The sequence below is a fragment of the Rattus norvegicus genome, chromosome 14 (assembly GCF_021556685.1).
Source record: "Rattus norvegicus strain SHRSP/BbbUtx chromosome 14, alternate assembly SHRSP_T2T, whole genome shotgun sequence".
NCBI lineage: Eukaryota > Metazoa > Chordata > Mammalia > Rodentia > Muridae > Rattus > Rattus norvegicus.
Genome location: NC_141547.1, coordinates 101565727 through 101583478, shown reverse-complemented (window position 1 = coordinate 101583478; position 17752 = coordinate 101565727). Strand labels below are relative to the sequence as shown.

Sequence of the window (17752 nt, the reverse complement as noted above, 5' to 3'; positions counted from 1 at the left end):
ATCCTACATTAAAAATAGGACATAAGGCTGGAGAGACGGCTCAGTGGTCAAGAACTGACTGCTCTCCCAGAGGTCCTGAGTTCAAATCCCAGCAACCACATGGTGGCTCACGACCATCTTTAATGGGATCTGATGCCCTCTTCTGGTGTGCATCTGAAGACAGCTACAGTGTACTTATATGTAGTTAAGTAAATCTTAAAAAAAAAAAAAGGATATTAAAATCCAGGCAGTGGGGGCTGAAAAGATGGCTCAGTGGTTATAAACATTGGCTGCTCTTTTCAGAGAACCCAGGTTCAATTTTCAGCAACCACATGGTCCCTCACAACTGTCTATAACTGCATTTCCAGGCGATACCATCCATCTCACACAAGCAAACGTGCAGGAAACACACAAATGTATATAAAATAAAAATAATGAATGTAATAATATTTTGTAAGTCAGACAATGGTTTATAAATGGTGGTGGCACACCTTTAGTCCCAGCATCCAGGATGCAGAGGCAGGAGGATCTGAGTTCAAGGCCAGCCTGGTCTACAGAGTGAGTTCTAGGACAGCCAGGGCTGTTACGCAGAGAAATCCATCTCAGAAAACATAACCAGAAGGACAGGAGAGATAACTCAGCTGTTAAAGAGTATTGGCTACTCTTCCAGAGGTTCTGGGTTTGATCCCCATGCTAGATCCCTGCCTGCAACACTAGTCTATGGGATCTGACACTGGCCTCTATGAGCTGGGCACAAAATGATACAGACATACAGGCAAACACCCATATTCATTAAAAATTAAAATAAATGGAACAAAAGACTATTCACTCCAAATATATATAAAAGAACAAATGACCTCTTTTGTACTGGAGTTACACGTATCCATCACTATAAAGGGGAACAAGTACACTTTAGTAAGCTGCAAAGAATGGACACATGAAGGCTGGAGAGACTGTCTCTGCAGTCTGTGTTCAGTTCCCAGCATCCACAATCAGCAACTTACAACTCTAGGATACCTGGCCTCTAAGGTACCAAAAAAAAAGGAGCCAGAATTGGTGATGCATGCCATCAGCCTGGTCAATAGTTGACTGTCTCAAAAGGAAAAATAAAAAATAGAAAAGCCAGACAAGCATAATCCTAATTTTCCCTCTTAACCACATCCAGTATTAATACTTTACCCAGACTAATTCTCATTAGCAAATAATTCCAAATTTATATGAATTATAAAATATATTCTACTGTGTCACACTTTAATGATTGGTAAGTGTTCGGTCCTCTCCTTTACCTGGGCTCCTTCCCCGTGGTACAAGCAGTTCACCACATTGTCTAAAAGGTTGATATCCAGCTTCTGGCTGAAGTCAAGCAGCTGACGGGCTGCATGGTCTGCTAACATTGTCATAATTGCTGGCATAGATTACTGAAAGGGAAAAAGACAGAATCACTTAACAAGTTTGGACAGCAGTTAACACTCAAACTCTCTAGAGGTAATTTAATTATTCACACAAATACTTGGATTACAGAAATTTTACCTAATTATTATGAAACGAGTAGCAAAATTGCATTACCAAACTGTTCAGTAACTTACTTATTAGGTTCATTCAACTTTACCAGTGATCTACTGCTCCACTTACTACACCAATCTATCAATCAAGTTGGGTCAATTATGATTCCATAGCCCTCAAAGTTGTTTTATTTTGGGGGTAAGGGTGTGATGGTGGAGGCAGAAAGACAGGTTTCACTATATAAGCCACCAGTTTCCAAATGTAGGGACCACACAAGTGTGTGACCATGACAAGGCTACCTACAGACTATTGCTGGAGTGATTTTCCCCCTCTCAGCTTGTCACTGTCTTCAGCCCTGGCTTCCCTGAATCTCTGTGTAGTCAAGAGTGACCCTGAACTTCTGGCCCTCCCTCTTGTCTTTACTTCTCCAGTTCTCTTGTTCCACACCTTGTTTATGAGGTGTTAGGGATGGCGCTAGGCAAGCTCTACCACTTGCATGCCCAGCCCTTTGTAAGTTCTTGTTTTAAAACTTTAAATGTGATCTCAAAGATTTGTTTTCTAAAATATTCCTAAGTGAATCTTTTGAATAGCTTAGTCTAAACGTTTCAGACCAGACAATCTTTTTTTTTTTTTTCGGAGCTGGGGACCGAACCCAGGGCCTTGCGCTTCCTAGGTAAGCGCTCTACCACTGAGCTAAATCCCCAGCCCCCAGACCAGACAATCTTAAAACACTAATTTTTGCATCATACACAGTAGTTGTAAGAACAGAATTTTTTTTTTGTATATCCAAGCTGCTCAGCTACATTACTTTCCATTCTTAACTGTGTTTAAACATTAAAATACCATCCATACCAAGGACATATTACATGCATGTAACCCAGAACTTGAAAAGTTGAGGCAAGGAGTCTAATCTGAAGTCACCCTGGGCTCTAAGTACTGACAAGTGCCATGCCAGACTGAGACGCACAGCTCTTATTCCAGAGACACCAGAATCTGCAAGCGTACACTTCCTGAATCAAAGGAAAGAACCAAGTCATGAATCCAAAGTTTGCCTGGACTGAACGGTTAAGACCCTGTCTAAAAAGACTGGAGGAGGGAGAACTATAAGGCTACCCTGAACTATCCTGATCCTAAGGCAGTCTCACCCCACCCACAGAATGTGTAGCCCTATTGACTCAACCGTCAATCCTGAGCACTAGCTTTGAGAAACCAAACAGAAGAACATGTGGGGCGCATGCCTCCAATCCCAGCACTGTGGAGGTAAGAGGATCACACTTCCTGCATTGGAGACCAGCCTGAGTCGCAGTAAGAACTTGTCTGAATCAATCAAACAAACAAACAAACAAACAAACTCCAAAACATGAGGCTGGGCTTGGCGACACTAGGGGTGGGGTCAAAGGCAGGTGAAGCTCTGAGAGAGACCAGCCTGAGCTACACTGCAACTCTAGGACAGCTAGGGCTACATAATAAAGCTACTGCACCCAAAACTAAGTCAGTAAGTAAGGCAAAAGGAGAAAGTGTCTATTATATTCTGGGCAACAGAGGCTGGCAAAATGGCTCAATGGTTACTGCAGTTAAATAGCCAGTTTAATCCAAGGACCTACAGGCATTCACGTGCGCACACAATGGAGTGACCTGGCCCTTACAAGTTGACCCCTTACCTCCAAAGTGCACACAAAAATAAATATTCTGCCAACTTCCCTTACTCCTGTAGTACTGAGGTGCTAACTACAGCACACTATCACTGGACTATTTCTCCACCCCTCGGATTTATGTTCAGATAGGTCGGAGTTGCTAGCTGGCAATGAAGTCACTCTAGCCAGGCAACCCTTGAACTTGCCATCCTTCTGTCTCAGACTCAATACAGCTTGGAGTTTACAGGCTGGGCTTGTTCTAACAATAGAATCCTTTCCTGACTACAGAGCTGCATATGAATATTCTGCTTCAACCATCCGGGCACAGGGACTACAGGTGTAGTGTGAACCACTACATCTGGCTTGCAGCTCAATCAAACAACTTTGCACACCATTTAAAGAGGATGCGTTCCACATATCCATGATACCTTTTACAGCTTGTAAGGATGCGGAAAATGAATAGCATGAGTGATTGCAGTTTCTGAATAATTAGGTTGGTAAGAAAAGTTGTTTTTAAGAGTTATTTTTTACTCTGTGTTTGTGTGTGGGTCTGTGTGGCTGAGTGCAGGTGCCTGTACAGGCCAAAAGCAGGAAGATGGGATCCCACCTGAGCCAAAGTTAGTGATTATAAGCCACCCAGAATGGGTGCTAGGTCCTCACCAAGAGCAGGCAGAAAGAACTCTTAACTGCTGAGATACTCAATCCCATCCTTTTTGAAACCTGTACAAAAAGGGCTTGGTGGTTTAGTCCTATATTCCACCACCAAGGCGGTGAAGGCAGAAGTGTGAATTCCAGCACATCTTGGACTGCAGAGGTCACCTAACCCTTCACCCCAGCCAAGGCTGCATAGTGAATGAAACCTGTTCAAACCCAGTTGAAGGCCAGCAGTTTCTCCATGGTACTTTTGTGGTGCTGCTGATACAAGTTCAACACCAAGATTTTGTTAATCATGTCTAAGATATAACTTAGCTACAATAAATCAAAGATTAGGTTTGTCTCAGCCAGTAAAGTCTTCTACTATGCATGAAACCCTGGGTTACAAACTGGAGGAGGTTATGTGCATCTGGAATCCCAGCACTTGACATTCAAATAAGAAGACCAAGCCAGATCAAGCCTCATCTACACACAGAGCTAGGGCTAGCCTGAGCTATGAAGCCCTATCTCAAGTAATAATCAGGCCAAGGCTAAACCAAAGCCCAGAACATGAACCCAGCACACTACTGTTAGTAGACAAAGGCAACAAGACCCACCTGTGCTCTCTACTCAACCCCCCCCCCCTTCTCAAGAGTCCGTTCTGTCACGGGTAGAGATGTGCTTACATTCATGTAAAGATGAACTGGGCTGGAGAGATGGCACAGTGGTTAGTAGACTGTGCTTCCAGAGAACCCTGGGTTCAATTCTCAGCACCCACATTGCAACTCACACTAATCTGTAACTCGGGTTCCAGGTTTTCTGACACCTCCAGACATACACATAGGCTAAACAGCAGCGAACATAAAGTAAAAATAAATTATACATTAAAAATTAAAGAAAGCACTTGGGGGACGATTAACTCCAAGGCCAGCAGCCTCATTTATATAAAGTTCAAAACCCCAACAAGCCTAACTCTCCTTAAGAGATGAATGGTCTAAGACATCTGCAACCCCAGAAGAGAAGGAATCACAGACTGGGACAGTGAGACCCTGTCTTAGAAAGGGGAAACGATCAAACACTAATGTACAGGACAAAGTAAACCCCACAGACACATGGCTATACTTTCCAATGCCTTCAAGTGTCAGAACTTCTACAGATTAAAACAGAAATTTCCACTTTACAGTTAGAAACTGCACCCAGCTTGTCTCAGACACTATCACAATTTATAGGGATTTTTAAAAGTAATAAATGATTAAATGTTTAGTCAAGTGCCCCTACACCTAAGTTTCATTTTTCAGGTTGGCCTTCTCTAAGAATTCAGATACTAGACTCATGTGGGGGAAGGGGTGCAATCTAAATACAGTTGCTGGCCTTTCTCAGAACTACTGGTTATCTTCCAAAATGATCTACCTATTCTTCAACTATAGGTAATCCAGAAATGGCGGCTCTGGTCAATGCCGAGCACATTTAGCAGCCCCAATCAAAGAGCTTCCAAATATTCTTTCCTTTATCAGCAATGACCCCCCCCTCCGCCCCGCTTAATATACATAATCATGCACTAAGTAATAATGCAGCTATGGAGGGAGTGTTCACTTTCTCAATGGTTCACCTTTCTCATTGGTGTCCTCCACTCCCAAAAATGCACTCACAGTAGGGAACCACTGAGACTCTACAAGTGAGTATCCATATACCTTCAATGGCACAGCAAGCAGCAACACACTAACTACCAGTTGCCATCTAAAAGGTAAGTTCACATGAAGTCAAAAAACAAGACGCTACAAAAGACTGTTACTCGGTGTGTGGGCAATCGCCTGCTTCATTCAGTAAGAAACACACGCCTCACTAGGAAGGGCCCGCCCTCCCCTGGCTTCCCACCCGAACGACTCTCAGCACTTCTAACTATAGCTCACAGGAGCACGCATTCACCCCGCCCATACTCGGAGGAGGCATTTAGACCCGGCGCCTTAAGTTCACCGCCCTATTCTCTCTGCAGCATGTCCTCTGAGTGATCCGAGGTCCCGCCTCGGCGAGTATTCAGTGCATCCTCTACAACCACCACTTCCTCTCCTCCACCCCAAACTCAAGAAACCAGAAGGAGAATCAGGGAGGGCATCATTCACTATGTTCGCGGTTCCACCAACAAGACATGTAAGCCCCGGGCGAAAAAAAATCCTATAACACGGAACCTCACTTGCAGATCCCCGAAAAGAGAAATTAACTCGGTTTTTTTCTACTTCTTGTTACACACACACAGACACACTCACAAAACCAACAACAACAACAAAAATTCACCCACAAGGCTTTCGAGTTTCTTCACAGAAGAAGGGACTCGGTAGCCCCTCCCTCCCCCATCCCAAGCTCTCCACCGAGGGGGCCACGTGATGCAGGCGGACGTTTCAATGCTGCTGCACTAAATATTTCTGGAAACTTCCACTCCTAATAATTTACAGAGACGTTCCTGAAATCACCCCAACTCTCCCCAGCCCTTTGGACTGGGGAAGCCCTTCCACCCACGCGCAGGGGCTCAGACTCACTACCACGCTCCTCGCCTTCCTCCACCGCCACCCGCACACGCCGATGACCCAGCAAGCACTCCCCTCCCGCGGCCGCCTCCCCGCCTCCATCACCGAGCGACAGAAGCGCTTCCATTCAATCGCAGGCTCTGCCGAGGGCCCCGCGCCCGCCGCGCCTCATGCCCGCCGCGCCGCCGCCCGACCCTCGGCCCCGAGCACACGACCGACTTACCCAGAAATTCAACCAACTGCTTCTTCCTTCCTTGTCCGGGCTTGGGGCGAGGGAAGGTGGGGAGGAGGGAGAGGGGAGGAAATCAAGGTGGGTTTCACAGTTTTCCCACCTTAAAAAAAAAAAGAAATTAAAAAGCAGAGAAGGGCAAAAAAAAAAAAGCTCAATATTTACTATTCCAGGGACAACTCCACCCAACACACACGCACACACACACGCGCGCACGCACACACACGCGCCCCACCAAAAAGGGGAATTAATCCGAGGAATAAATGCTCCCGCCCGGCTGGGGAGAGGGAAGAACGGGGGAGGGGAGCGGGCCGGTCCGTGAGACGGAGCTCAGGACCCTCCAGCCACAGGCGGCGGCGGGAGCAGCAGCGCGAGTCCGTACGGCCAGGGCCGCTCTGCCGCCAGTTGCAGTCCGGCTCCCCCGACCACACAGGGTTCCCTCGCTCACGCCGCTCCGGCGCCGGCCCCCCCAACCCGGGCTAGCCTAAACTTTCCCCCCTTCGCGTGCTCCTCAGCGACTGGTGGCTCCCCCCTCCCCCTCGGGATGGTTGCACGACTGCTGCAGCAAAGGCTGGAACAGGTACGGCTGCCGGGGCTGTAGCTACTGTTGCTCTTGCTGATGCTGAAGCTCCCGCTGCTCCTGCCGCGGCCGCTGCAGCCGCTTCTCCCCCTCCTCCTAGTGCCTCAAACTCGGAACCGGTTGAAACCGGTTCAGACTGGGAGATTCCATCTCGGTTGAGTTTTCAGCCCATGGCGCCGCGGAGCGTTTGGAACCTGGGCCTCCGCCCCCAGGCCGCGCGCCCATTGGTCGGCCCCGGCCACAGCCGTGTCATCAGCCTACCTCCTATTGGTCCGAGCGCCCGTCAGTTCTACCTCAAGGCTCCACACGAGCCTGCCGCTTAGGCCCCCGCCTCTTTCCAGCAGTGATTTGCCCGCAGAGTGGGGGAGGGGAGGCGGGGCGGGACGCAAAGGAGTGAGGGGGGGGTGGAGGAAGAGAAGGTGGGACGTAGAACAGAACCCAGCAAAGAGGAGAGCGGAGAAGCCTCACGGGGGATTGGCTGGAGTCAGCTGTCAGTCAAGTGCAGCCCGCCTTCGACATCCCTTCCCCCTCGCGTGGCTCCCCCTCTCCGTCCCTCGCTTGTAAGCCCGGCCTTTTCGGCTCGCCCATTGGCTGGGCGCCTTTGGTGACGAAGAGGGTGGGGTTCGCCCGTGAGCTGAAGGAGGCGCGAGTTTGAGCGCCGCGCGCGCGCCGCTCTCCTCTCTGCTTTTCCCCGTTCCCTGGCGGCCCGCCCCCTCGGGCTCCCGCCAACCTCAGGGGCCTCGGCCTAGGGCCCCAGCACCCGCCCCTCGGATGGGGTCTGTGCTCGCAAAAGGGAGGGCACGCCCTGTTTCTACATCGAGATAGGCGGAGGCGAAGGACCGCAACGAACACATAGGTGGCAGATGGTAGGCCCTGGGCCTTGGATCCATTGTAAAGACCTGGGTTTGGACACTGCAGTTGGGGACGGGAATAACACGGGCAGAGGCTGGCATAAACTGTGGGGAGTGCAGTTTTGGCGCCTCATGGTCTCGGAGTCCTAGAAACGGTTAGTTACTGGGCAAACCTCCTTAGAAATTTAACTCTCTCCCCAGACTTGCTTCAACAAGAAGTTAATTTCAGTCCTAAAAACACTGAAAGCCCTTTTACCAACTTAACAGTGCATATAGACTGACCTTGTGTCAACTTATTTCAACTTGGTGCCCTTAATGTCCGTCGCCCAGAGGTTAACAAATGGCTCCCAAGTGCCAGGTCAGTTTTACTGATTAGGCTTGCTTAAGACAACCAGCAGTTGGGTGGTGGTGACACACACTGGGAGGCAGAGGCAGGCACATCTCTTGAGTTGAAACACAGCCTGGACTATAGGGAGAGCTCCAGGACAGACCAGTTGACCTGGCATAATGGCACAGGCCTGTACTCCCAGCACTTGGGAGGAGGTGACAGGAAGATTAGGGATGTAAAGCCATCCTCAGCTACAGAATAAATTAAGTGTCAGCTGGAGTCAGAAGATGCTATCCCTATACACAGAAACAAATGTTCGGAACACAAATCTGACTCGTTAAAATCTGTTCTACCCCCATGAATAGGGATATGGAGATGTAAAAAAACGGAGTCTGATACCTGAATTCAATAGGTATGGGAGACGTTATGTGCAATGCTCCATTGAATACAACATATAGCCCCACGAGGAAGTTATTTTTACACAACATTTCTGCCCCGGAATACACATACAACCTCATACTACCCTATATTGTTTTCGTTTGTTTGGGTCAGGGGCCGCTTGGCACAGCTCAAGTGTGGAAATCAGAGCACCTTATTGAGTTAATTCGTCAGTTCCTTTTTCTCTTTTGAGACAGGGACTTGATGGATAGCCCTCACTGGCCTAGAACTGGCAGTGATCATCCTGCCTTTACCTCCCGAGTGGCCCTGTACCCTGTAACTACATAGATTACAGGCTGACCTTGAGCTCAAAATTTTCCTGTGTTTGTCTCTAGTGCTTGCTGGAATTACAGGTATATGTATGCCCTTCTGAAAAATAGTCTTTGTTGCTGGACACACCCTGGGGAGGCAGAGGCAGGCAGAGCTCTGTGAGTTGAAGGCCAGCATGGTCTACATAGAGAGTTCCAGGCCAGCCCCCTGTATTAAAAGCAAGCAAACAAACAAACAGTGTTTTCCAAGTGTGGTTACATGCCTGTAACCCCAAGGCTCAGGAGGCTGAGGCAAGAAGCCTGGACTGCATAGTGAATCCATAGCTCAAAAACAAACAAAAGAACAAACCAAAACCCCCAAATTAAATAAAACTACATTCAGGGGCAGAAGAGATGGCTCAGTGGTTAAGAGCACTGACTGCTCTTCCACAGGTCCTGAGTTCAATTCCCAGCAACCCCATGGTGGCTCTCAACCATCTGTAATGGGATCCGATGTCCTCTTCGGGTGTGTCTGAAGAGAGTGACAGTGTACTCACATATATGAAAAGTAAAATCTTAAAAAAATAAACATATATTCTATCTTTGTTAACAGTTCTAGCAGTGACAAAAGAAACAAAGTAAAGCTCCCTCCCTCTGCCCTTTTCCTTACCCAGAAGCAATTATGTCTAATCCACTTCATCCTTGGCAATAGAGCTCGTGTGTGTGTGTGTGTGTGTGTGTGTGTGTGTGTGTGTGTGTGTGTGTGTAATCTTTAAGATAGTCTTAGACTAAGGCACTGAAGCTAGTGTTGATCTTTTATCTTCCTCTTTTTACCTCCTAGGCTGGGATTTGGGGTATGGACCAGTGTGCCGGATCTCTCCCGCCTTTTCAGTGCCTTAAAGATTGAACAGTTTCCTTCCAGTAGATAATTAAGCTATTTCCTGTTTTGCCTGCGACAAGGCTGAAGTTAGTAATTTCACACACTTAACCTCTGGTACAAACATGGACATATTTCTAGGTTAAAGTCCTACATTTGAGATTATGGTGTCAAAGGCCATGCATATTTGTTTTGATAGGTCCTGCCCAAGTGTCTCCTAAAAGATTATATCAATTTGACACAGTCTCCCATTGCCTGGAAACGACCTTGTTCTTTGTTTTGTTTTTTTTGGAAACAGGGTCTCTCAGTGTAGCCCTGGCTATACTGGAACTCACTCTGTAGACCAGGTTGGCCTCGAAATCACAGAGATCCTCCTGCCTCTGCCTCTGGAGTGCTGGGATTTGTCGGCCATCACACTGGGGTACAGTGAGCATTTTTTGTTTGGTCAATTCTTTTGAGACAATGGCTCTGTATAGCCCTGAATGGCCTTAAATGCATGATCCTCCTACTCTGTCACTCCAGTGCTGGAATCACAGGCAGCCACCACACCAGCTACTCAGAGCTCTCTGTGTGTGGTTACTGGAAATCAGACCAAGGGCAAGCATTCTACCGTTATTGCTACCTAAGCATTCTAACTTGAGCTTCTGAGCTGTTTGAAGAATACACAACTTACAAGATTAGAGCTATAGTATGCTTCAATTTTTTTTTCTTTTTTTCGGAGCTGGGGACCGAACCCAGGGCCTTGCGCTTGCTAGGCAAGTACTCTACCGCTGAGCTAAATCCCCAACCCCAGTATGCTTCAATTTTAATTGAAGGATTAATCTTTTCACGTACACACACACACACACACACACACACACACACACACACACACACTTTTTGAAAACAGAGTCTAGCTCCATAGCCCAAGCTGGTTTTGAATACACTATGTATTCTTAGTGTAGACCAGGATGGACTTGAATTCTCTAATCTCAACTTCCAGACTGCTAATGTTACAGAGGTGTTCCTGGTACGCTCATTTCTTGGATGCGTTCATGTGGGCATGCGCATGTGTGGGACTGGGAACATGGGCATCTGTGTTTCATTTTTAGATTTTTTTTTAAATATTATTTTAAGTATACAGCTCCTGTATTTGCACACATGTGTGTGCTTTGTTCATGTTCAGTACCTACAGAGGTCAAAAGAGAACATTGGATCCCCTGGATTTGGAATTTTCCTAGGTGGTTCTGAGGTACCGTGTCAGTGGTTGTAAAGGAATGGGAGTCGTCTGTCTGCCAAGCTACAGGCCTTAACTGCTGAGCCACCTCTTCAGCTCCCATTTCATTTAGCTCTGGTTTGTTGACACAAAGTCTCACTATCCCAGATAGACCTCCAATTCTATATGTATCCAGGGATGACCTTGAACTTCCGCTCTTCCTGATTCTGCCTCCCAAGTGCGGGGCGTTATATGTGTCTGCTATCCTACCAAGGCTGTGTGTCCTTGGGGGAGGGACTCGGGACTTCCTGTAGACTAAGCAAGCACTCTGTTGACTAAGACACGGCTCCAACCTGCTACTGGCTTATCACCTGCAGACTGGATAAGAAAAAGGTTTGGGTTGTTTTCTCGTTTTTCTTTTTCAAGACAGAATTTCACTATGTGACTCTAGAACTACGTAGACCAGGCTAGTCTCAAAATCACAGAGATCTACCTGCCTCTACTACTCTGGTGTGGGTCTTACGGGCACACACCACCACATCCAGTAACTTTCTTAATATTTATTTTCGCCATTGTTTATGTATGTGTGTTTCGGTGTGTATGCCACATGTGTGTAACACTAAAGGTGTCTCTGGTGTCTCCTGAAGCTACCCTCAGATCCTAATTATAGGCAGTTGTGAGCCTCCTAACTTGTGTGCTGGGAATCAAATTGTCATCCTCTAAAGAAGTAACATGCCTGGGTTGGGGATTTAGCTCAGTGGTAGAGCGCTTGCCTAGGAAGCGCAAGGCCCTGGTTCAGTCCCCAGCTCCGAAAAAAAGAACCAAAAATAAAAAAAAAGAAGTAACATGCCCTCTCCACCACTGAGCCATCTCCCCAGACTTTGAACCAGGATCTGGAACATGCTATGTAAGTGCCCCACCACCGAGTTATGTCTCAAACTGCACACTTTGGTTTTGCTGTTCTTGCTTTGAAATAGGTCTTGCTGTATAAAACCTTAGCCTAGAACCCATTATATAGATTAAACTGACCTCAGATTTATAAGCCTCTTCCCCGGCCTCCCCAGTACTGAGATCCCAGATATGTGTCACCATGATTGGCAAGTAGGCTTTTCGCTCAGGGAATGAAAAGTCAGGAGCTTGAACAAGGGATCCTGGCTTGCTGCAGTGTTTTGAATAGGTATGGCCCCTATATAATCATGTGTTTGGACATCTGACCCACAGGAACAGATAAAGGTGCGGCCTTGTGGAGTAGGTGTGGCCATGGAGGAATTGCAACACTGTAGAAGCAGCTTTTGAGGTCTCCTAACTCCAGTGTGGCTCCCAGTCTCCTCCTGCTGCCTGGGGATCCAGATATAGACCTCTCCTCCTCCAGCACCGTCTGCCTGCACTCTGCCATGCTTCCTACCATGACAGTAATGGACTGAACCTCTGAAACTGTAAGCCAGCCCCAATTCAGTGTTTGCCTTTATAAGAGATGCCTTGGTCACGGTGTCTCTTCACACCAATAAAATCCAAACTAAGACACCAGACCTTTCAGTGGTGGTTGTTGTTGTTGAGACAAGGTCTCTCTACATAGATCTGGATGTCATAGAACTGGCTGTGTGACCTGTACCTGCAGATCTGTGCCTGCCTCTGCCTCCTGAATGCTGGGATTTAAGGCATATGCCACCATAACTCTTGCTGCCTAGAACTGGCTGCCTAGACCTCACTGGCTACTACCTCCCTCTGCCTTGAGTGCTGATTGCAGGTTTAAGCAACTACTCTTCATTTCTTCAGTCTTTCGAGATACAAGACCATCTTCTTTTTTTAAGTATTATTTATTTATTTTTATGTATGTGAGTACACTGTAGCTATCTTCAGACACACCAGAAGAGGACATCAGATCCCATTACAGATAGTTGTGAGCCGCCATGTGGTTGCTGGGAATTGAAGTCAGGTCCTCTGGAAGAGCAGTCAGTGCTCTTATCCACTGAGCCATCTCTCCAGCCCCCATTGGTGCTTACCCCAATGGTGCACAATCAGTAGTTGTACAACCCTGAGACTCTGCCTCAAAACAAATCAAAAGAACATTTCCAGCCAGACAGCATTGGCGTACATCTGTGATCCCAACTGTGAAGGAAAGCTCCTGAAAAGAAGCCGTATGTGCAGAGACTGATGAGACCTTCAGTACTGTGGAATACTTGAAATGCTACAGCTCCAGAGGGTGATCACCTTAGTCTTGGCAACCTTTAGCCTCCAGAACAGCTATGCCTTGTCTACCTCTGCACAGAAACCAACATCCTGTAGCTAACAGATAAAGACTCTTTGGAATTTATTAAATGTAGTGGACTACTAGTTTAGATCAATCAAAATGCTAGAAATGTTCTCATGCAGCATCTTGGGGCTTTAGAAAAGCTCCCCCCAGCTTGCTGTAACTATCTCCTGATGTGCTTAGTGATATATTTCAATCTTGCCTTGACTTATGACTTTCTTTGTTCTTAACAACAATAAAACATCATGAAACTGCTTCCACATTCGACATGAAGTTTGGGGTAACCTAAATCTGTATCCTGGGCATGGCCCTTCAAAATGGCTCCAGAATAAACTATCTCTTGTTTCCTTTAAGATGAAACCTATAGGTTTTTACGTTGACACAACTCAGTAATACAGGAGGTGAAAGTTATCACAGGTTTAAGATCAACTGGGAAAACTTTGGAGACCATGCTTCAAGAATGAAAGATTAAGGCCTGGCAAAGAGACTTGACCAGTAAAGCAATCTTCCACCAAGCCTGAGGGCCTGAGCTTGATCCCTGAAACGAATGGTAGAAGGAAGGAACCCAGTCCCACAAGTTGTCCTGACTTTCACACACATGGCTCTGTGGGTAAAGGTGTTTGTTACAACCCTTGATGACCTGAGACGAGTCGCGGGACCCACATGATGAAGAAGAGGATCAACTCTAGCCTGGCGTGGCCCCTCCCCTAATAGATGGACAGAAAGGTGAATGGGCGTTAGAGGTAATGCAAAATACAAAATTTTAATTTAAAAAAGAAGCCAGTATGGTGTCCACACTGTAATCCTAGCACTTGGGAGACTGAGGCAGAAAGGTCAGGAGTTCAAAACCAGCTGTTGAGGCCAGCCAGGCCCCGTGGTGAAACTCTGAAATAGGGAGTCAGAGGCAGGTGGACATCTATGAGTTCAAGGGTTCAAGGCTAGCCTAATCTACACAAAAGGGTTTCAGACCAGCCAAGGCAAAAAGTAAGAGCCTGTCTAGAGAAAGAGAAAGAGAAGAGGAAGAGGAGGCAGTCCCTCCGAGTCACCAGTTGCCATGACGCTTGCCTGGGCCTGACAGGTTTTTGGTCTGAGCCAAAGCACAACTGTTTTAACTCTTTTTCCTTCCCTTTTGTCTCTCTTTAGACGATGGCCTTTCCTGCTACCCTGCGCTTTTTGCTTTTTTTTTTTTCCTAAAGCCCCTCCCCAGTACTTGGTTGCTTGCCCTCTGAGTGTTTGCTCTCCATGCTAGCTTAATTAGCATGGCTTCTCACCTTCTTCTTCTCCTCCTGAGATGGGAGGAGGCAGCTGGGGAGATCTACAGGTGTCCTGGTCAGGGCTCTCTGGGTCACAGAACTCATGGGTGGTCTCTGTACAGTCAGGGAATTTGTTGACAAGTCAGTCTGTAGCCCAGCTCCCCAACAATGGTCAGCAGCAGCCGTGAATGGAAGTCCAAGGATCTAGCAGTGGCTCAGTCCCACAGGCAGGCAGACAGGTGAAGAGTCCTCCTTCTTCCAGTGTCCTTATGTAGGTCTCCAGCAGAAGGTGTGTCCCAGATTAAAGGTGTGTACCACCACGCCTGGATGTGGGACTTGCTTTGTCCCAGATGACCTTGAACTCAGAGACCTCCTTCCCTTACTCTCCTGGGATTCATAGTCACTGTGCCTCAAGATCTCCATGCCAAGATCCAGGTTAGAAACTTGTGTCTCCCAGCCTCAAGATCAGGATCACAGGTGAGCCTTCCAGTTCTGGATTGTAGCTCATTCCAGATATAGCCCAGTTCATAACCAGGAACAGCCACTATAACAGGTTCCCGGCCATAGGAGCGTTTCCTTCTAATTAAATTGTCTTTGAGCTGATAAAAAGAAAAGGCCAACAGAATTTCAAATCCAAATAAATCAATAAATATATTAGTTATTGATTAATTGTAAAAAGGACTGAGGCTGTGCTGACAAGGAGAGCACCTGCCTAGCATGCACGACGCCCTATGCTCGATCCCTTAGTACCAAACACCAAACAGAAAATAGTAAACAATATTGCCTACCAATGTCAGAATCAATACATTACAGGTTAGAATGGAAATAGCAATAAAGTGTAATAGTTCCAGGACAGCCAGTGCTGCATAGAGAGACCCTATCTCAAAAACAGAGGGAAGGAAGGAAGGAAGAAAGAAGCACAATAGTAAGGGTGAGATGATGCTCAGTGGTTAGGAACATTTGTTCCTCTTGCAGAAGACCTGGGTTTGTTTCCAGAGCCCATAGAATGGTTCACAATCTTCTATAAATAGATCCAGTCCCAGGGGAATCCAATGCCTCTTCTGACCTCCACAGATACCAAGCATACATGTGGTCCATGGATATACATACTGAAAGAACACACATAAAATCAATTGAATAAATATCAAAAATTTAAACTAAAGACTATAGAAACCGAGTAGTGGTGGCACGTGCCTTTAATCTTAGCACTGGGGAGGCAGAGGCAGGAGGATCTCTGAATTCAAGACCAGCCTGGTCTTGGTCCCTGGGGCAGCTGCCCAACTGTTCTCTTGCCGAGGATTCTGCTCGAATTCCTAGCCATCGGCACCCTGTGGTTAGCTGTCCCATAACCTGGCAAAATCAAAAGTCTAGAGGCTTATAATTTCTCCGTCAGATTTATATCAGTAAATTCTCAACCCACAAAATGCCCATGCAAAGCACTGAAAACTCAGTTGACAGAGCACAAGCTGCCACCTCGATGGGGCACACACACTCTACTTATTTCATCATCTGAGAATCCCCAATACGTATGGCTCCCAGGACTGCGTGGTTCTGGTTCCTCTTCCTCCCCTATAGGTTCCAGCCTGTCTCCTCATTTCCACCTCCCTCTCTGTCTCTCTGTACTCAGCTCTACAAAACCCACTTTCCTTTTCCACTACCCAATCATGGCCCTCACCTTAGCTTGTGCTGCCCTCCCCTGCATACAGAAAGCCGTTCCCATACAATAACGAACGTGTCGCCATTTTTGAGGGTTGCAGATGGTCAAGAAGAAGATGCCACCGACATCTGTTAATAGAGGCCAAGGACACTGCAAACATCACATCTGAGGCAGCCTTTTCCCCAGCAACTCACAGCCTCCCCCAAAATGTTAACAGCAGCAGGGGATTAAAATACAGGATGTTTGGAGTTATTCCAGCCCACTAGGGGGAGGAAGAAGAGGGGAGAAAGCTGCAGCCCAGCTGGATTAACTCTTCACATTTTACCATAAACAAGAACCACCCTGCAGGCCTATGGAAGTGCATACTTTGATCTGGGTCTGGCACAGACCTGAAATTGTTCTCAAGAAAACTTTCAATCAATGTTGATGACAATCTACCAACTATCGTCTCAATAAAGAGACCCAGATTATGCCATCGAAGTACCTTGTGGTAGGATGAAGACAGAGACTATTCAAATTTGAACTGATCTGGGTATGGTGGAGCAAACCTTTAAACCCAGCACTGGAAAGGCAGAGCAGGTAGATTTCTCTGAGTTTGAGGCCAGCCAAGTCTGTATCGTGAGACTTGTCTCAAAAACAAAACCAACCAACAAACAAAAAACAGAAAACTTGAGTTGAGCAGCATGGGTGACACCCCGCACTCCAAACATCATTCATGCAGAAGAGCCAAGAGTCTCAAGGTCATCCCTGGCTACACAGAGAATTTCAGGTCTGAAGGCACAGAGCAAGACTGTGTCAGATGGGGGTTGGGGATTTAGCTCAGTGGTAGAGCGCTTGCCTAGGAAGCACAAGGCCCTCGGTTCGGTCCCCAGCTCCGAAAAAAAAAAGAACCAGAAAAAAAAAAAAAGACTGTGTCAGATGATGGTGGTGGTGGTGGTGGTGGTGGGGATAATGGTAGTGGTGATTGTTATGTCTTATAAAAAGGTAAGGAAAGAAGGAATATGGTGGACATGCAGTCAGGTGTGGGGGGAAGGGGTGCCTCTTCCGGCCCATGCTGAGGCATCCCTCCCTGCCCACCCCCAGGGACCAGCCACGCTGCAGTATAGTATAGAATAGAGTTTATTTGGGCATGAGATGGGGAGTTGAGAGGGTAGAGGGTAGTAGAGACAGAGAAAGGCCCAGAGACAGAGACATAGAGACACAGCAGAGACAGAGAGAGACAGAGAGAAAAAGAGAGAGGAGTAGAGGCCACCCATGAGAGAGGGGGGAGGCGGAGAGGACAGAGGGAAAGCAAGTAGATGAGAGAGAGGAGGGGCCAAGCAGCCCCTTTTATAGTGAGTCAGGCACACCTAACTGTTGCCAGGTAAATGTGGGGTGAAACTTAGACAAAATACTAACAGTGATGATGATGACTGACTGGAAGTCACATATTAGTCCTGAATGATTTTAAGACTATTGCTTGGGCTGGAGAGATGGCTCAGCGGTTAAGAGCACTGACTGTTCTTCCAGAGGTCCTGAGTTCAATTCCCAGCAACCACCTGGTGGCTCACAACCATCTGTAAAGAGATCCGATG

General features: G+C 47.1%; 1 protein-coding gene and 1 long non-coding RNA gene across 2 annotated transcripts in view; one reads left to right on the top strand and one right to left on the bottom strand.

The window, feature by feature from the left end:
• Positions 1 to 7269, bottom strand: part of Xpo1 (exportin 1) — a 42291-nt gene extending 35022 nt beyond the window's left edge. The window contains 2 exon segments of the mRNA NM_053490.2: positions 1266 to 1397; positions 6495 to 7269. Of these exon segments, the coding sequence (NP_445942.1) occupies positions 1266 to 1391 (126 nt within the window). The 5' untranslated portion in view covers positions 1392 to 1397; positions 6495 to 7269.
• A 440-nt stretch (positions 7270 to 7709) lies between these two features.
• Positions 7710 to 13524, top strand: LOC134481879 (uncharacterized). The gene is made up of 2 exons (XR_015637645.1): positions 7710 to 7946; positions 12239 to 13524. It is a non-coding gene; the product is annotated as an uncharacterized LOC134481879 (long non-coding RNA).
• Positions 13525 to 17752: the final 4228 nt, after the last annotated feature.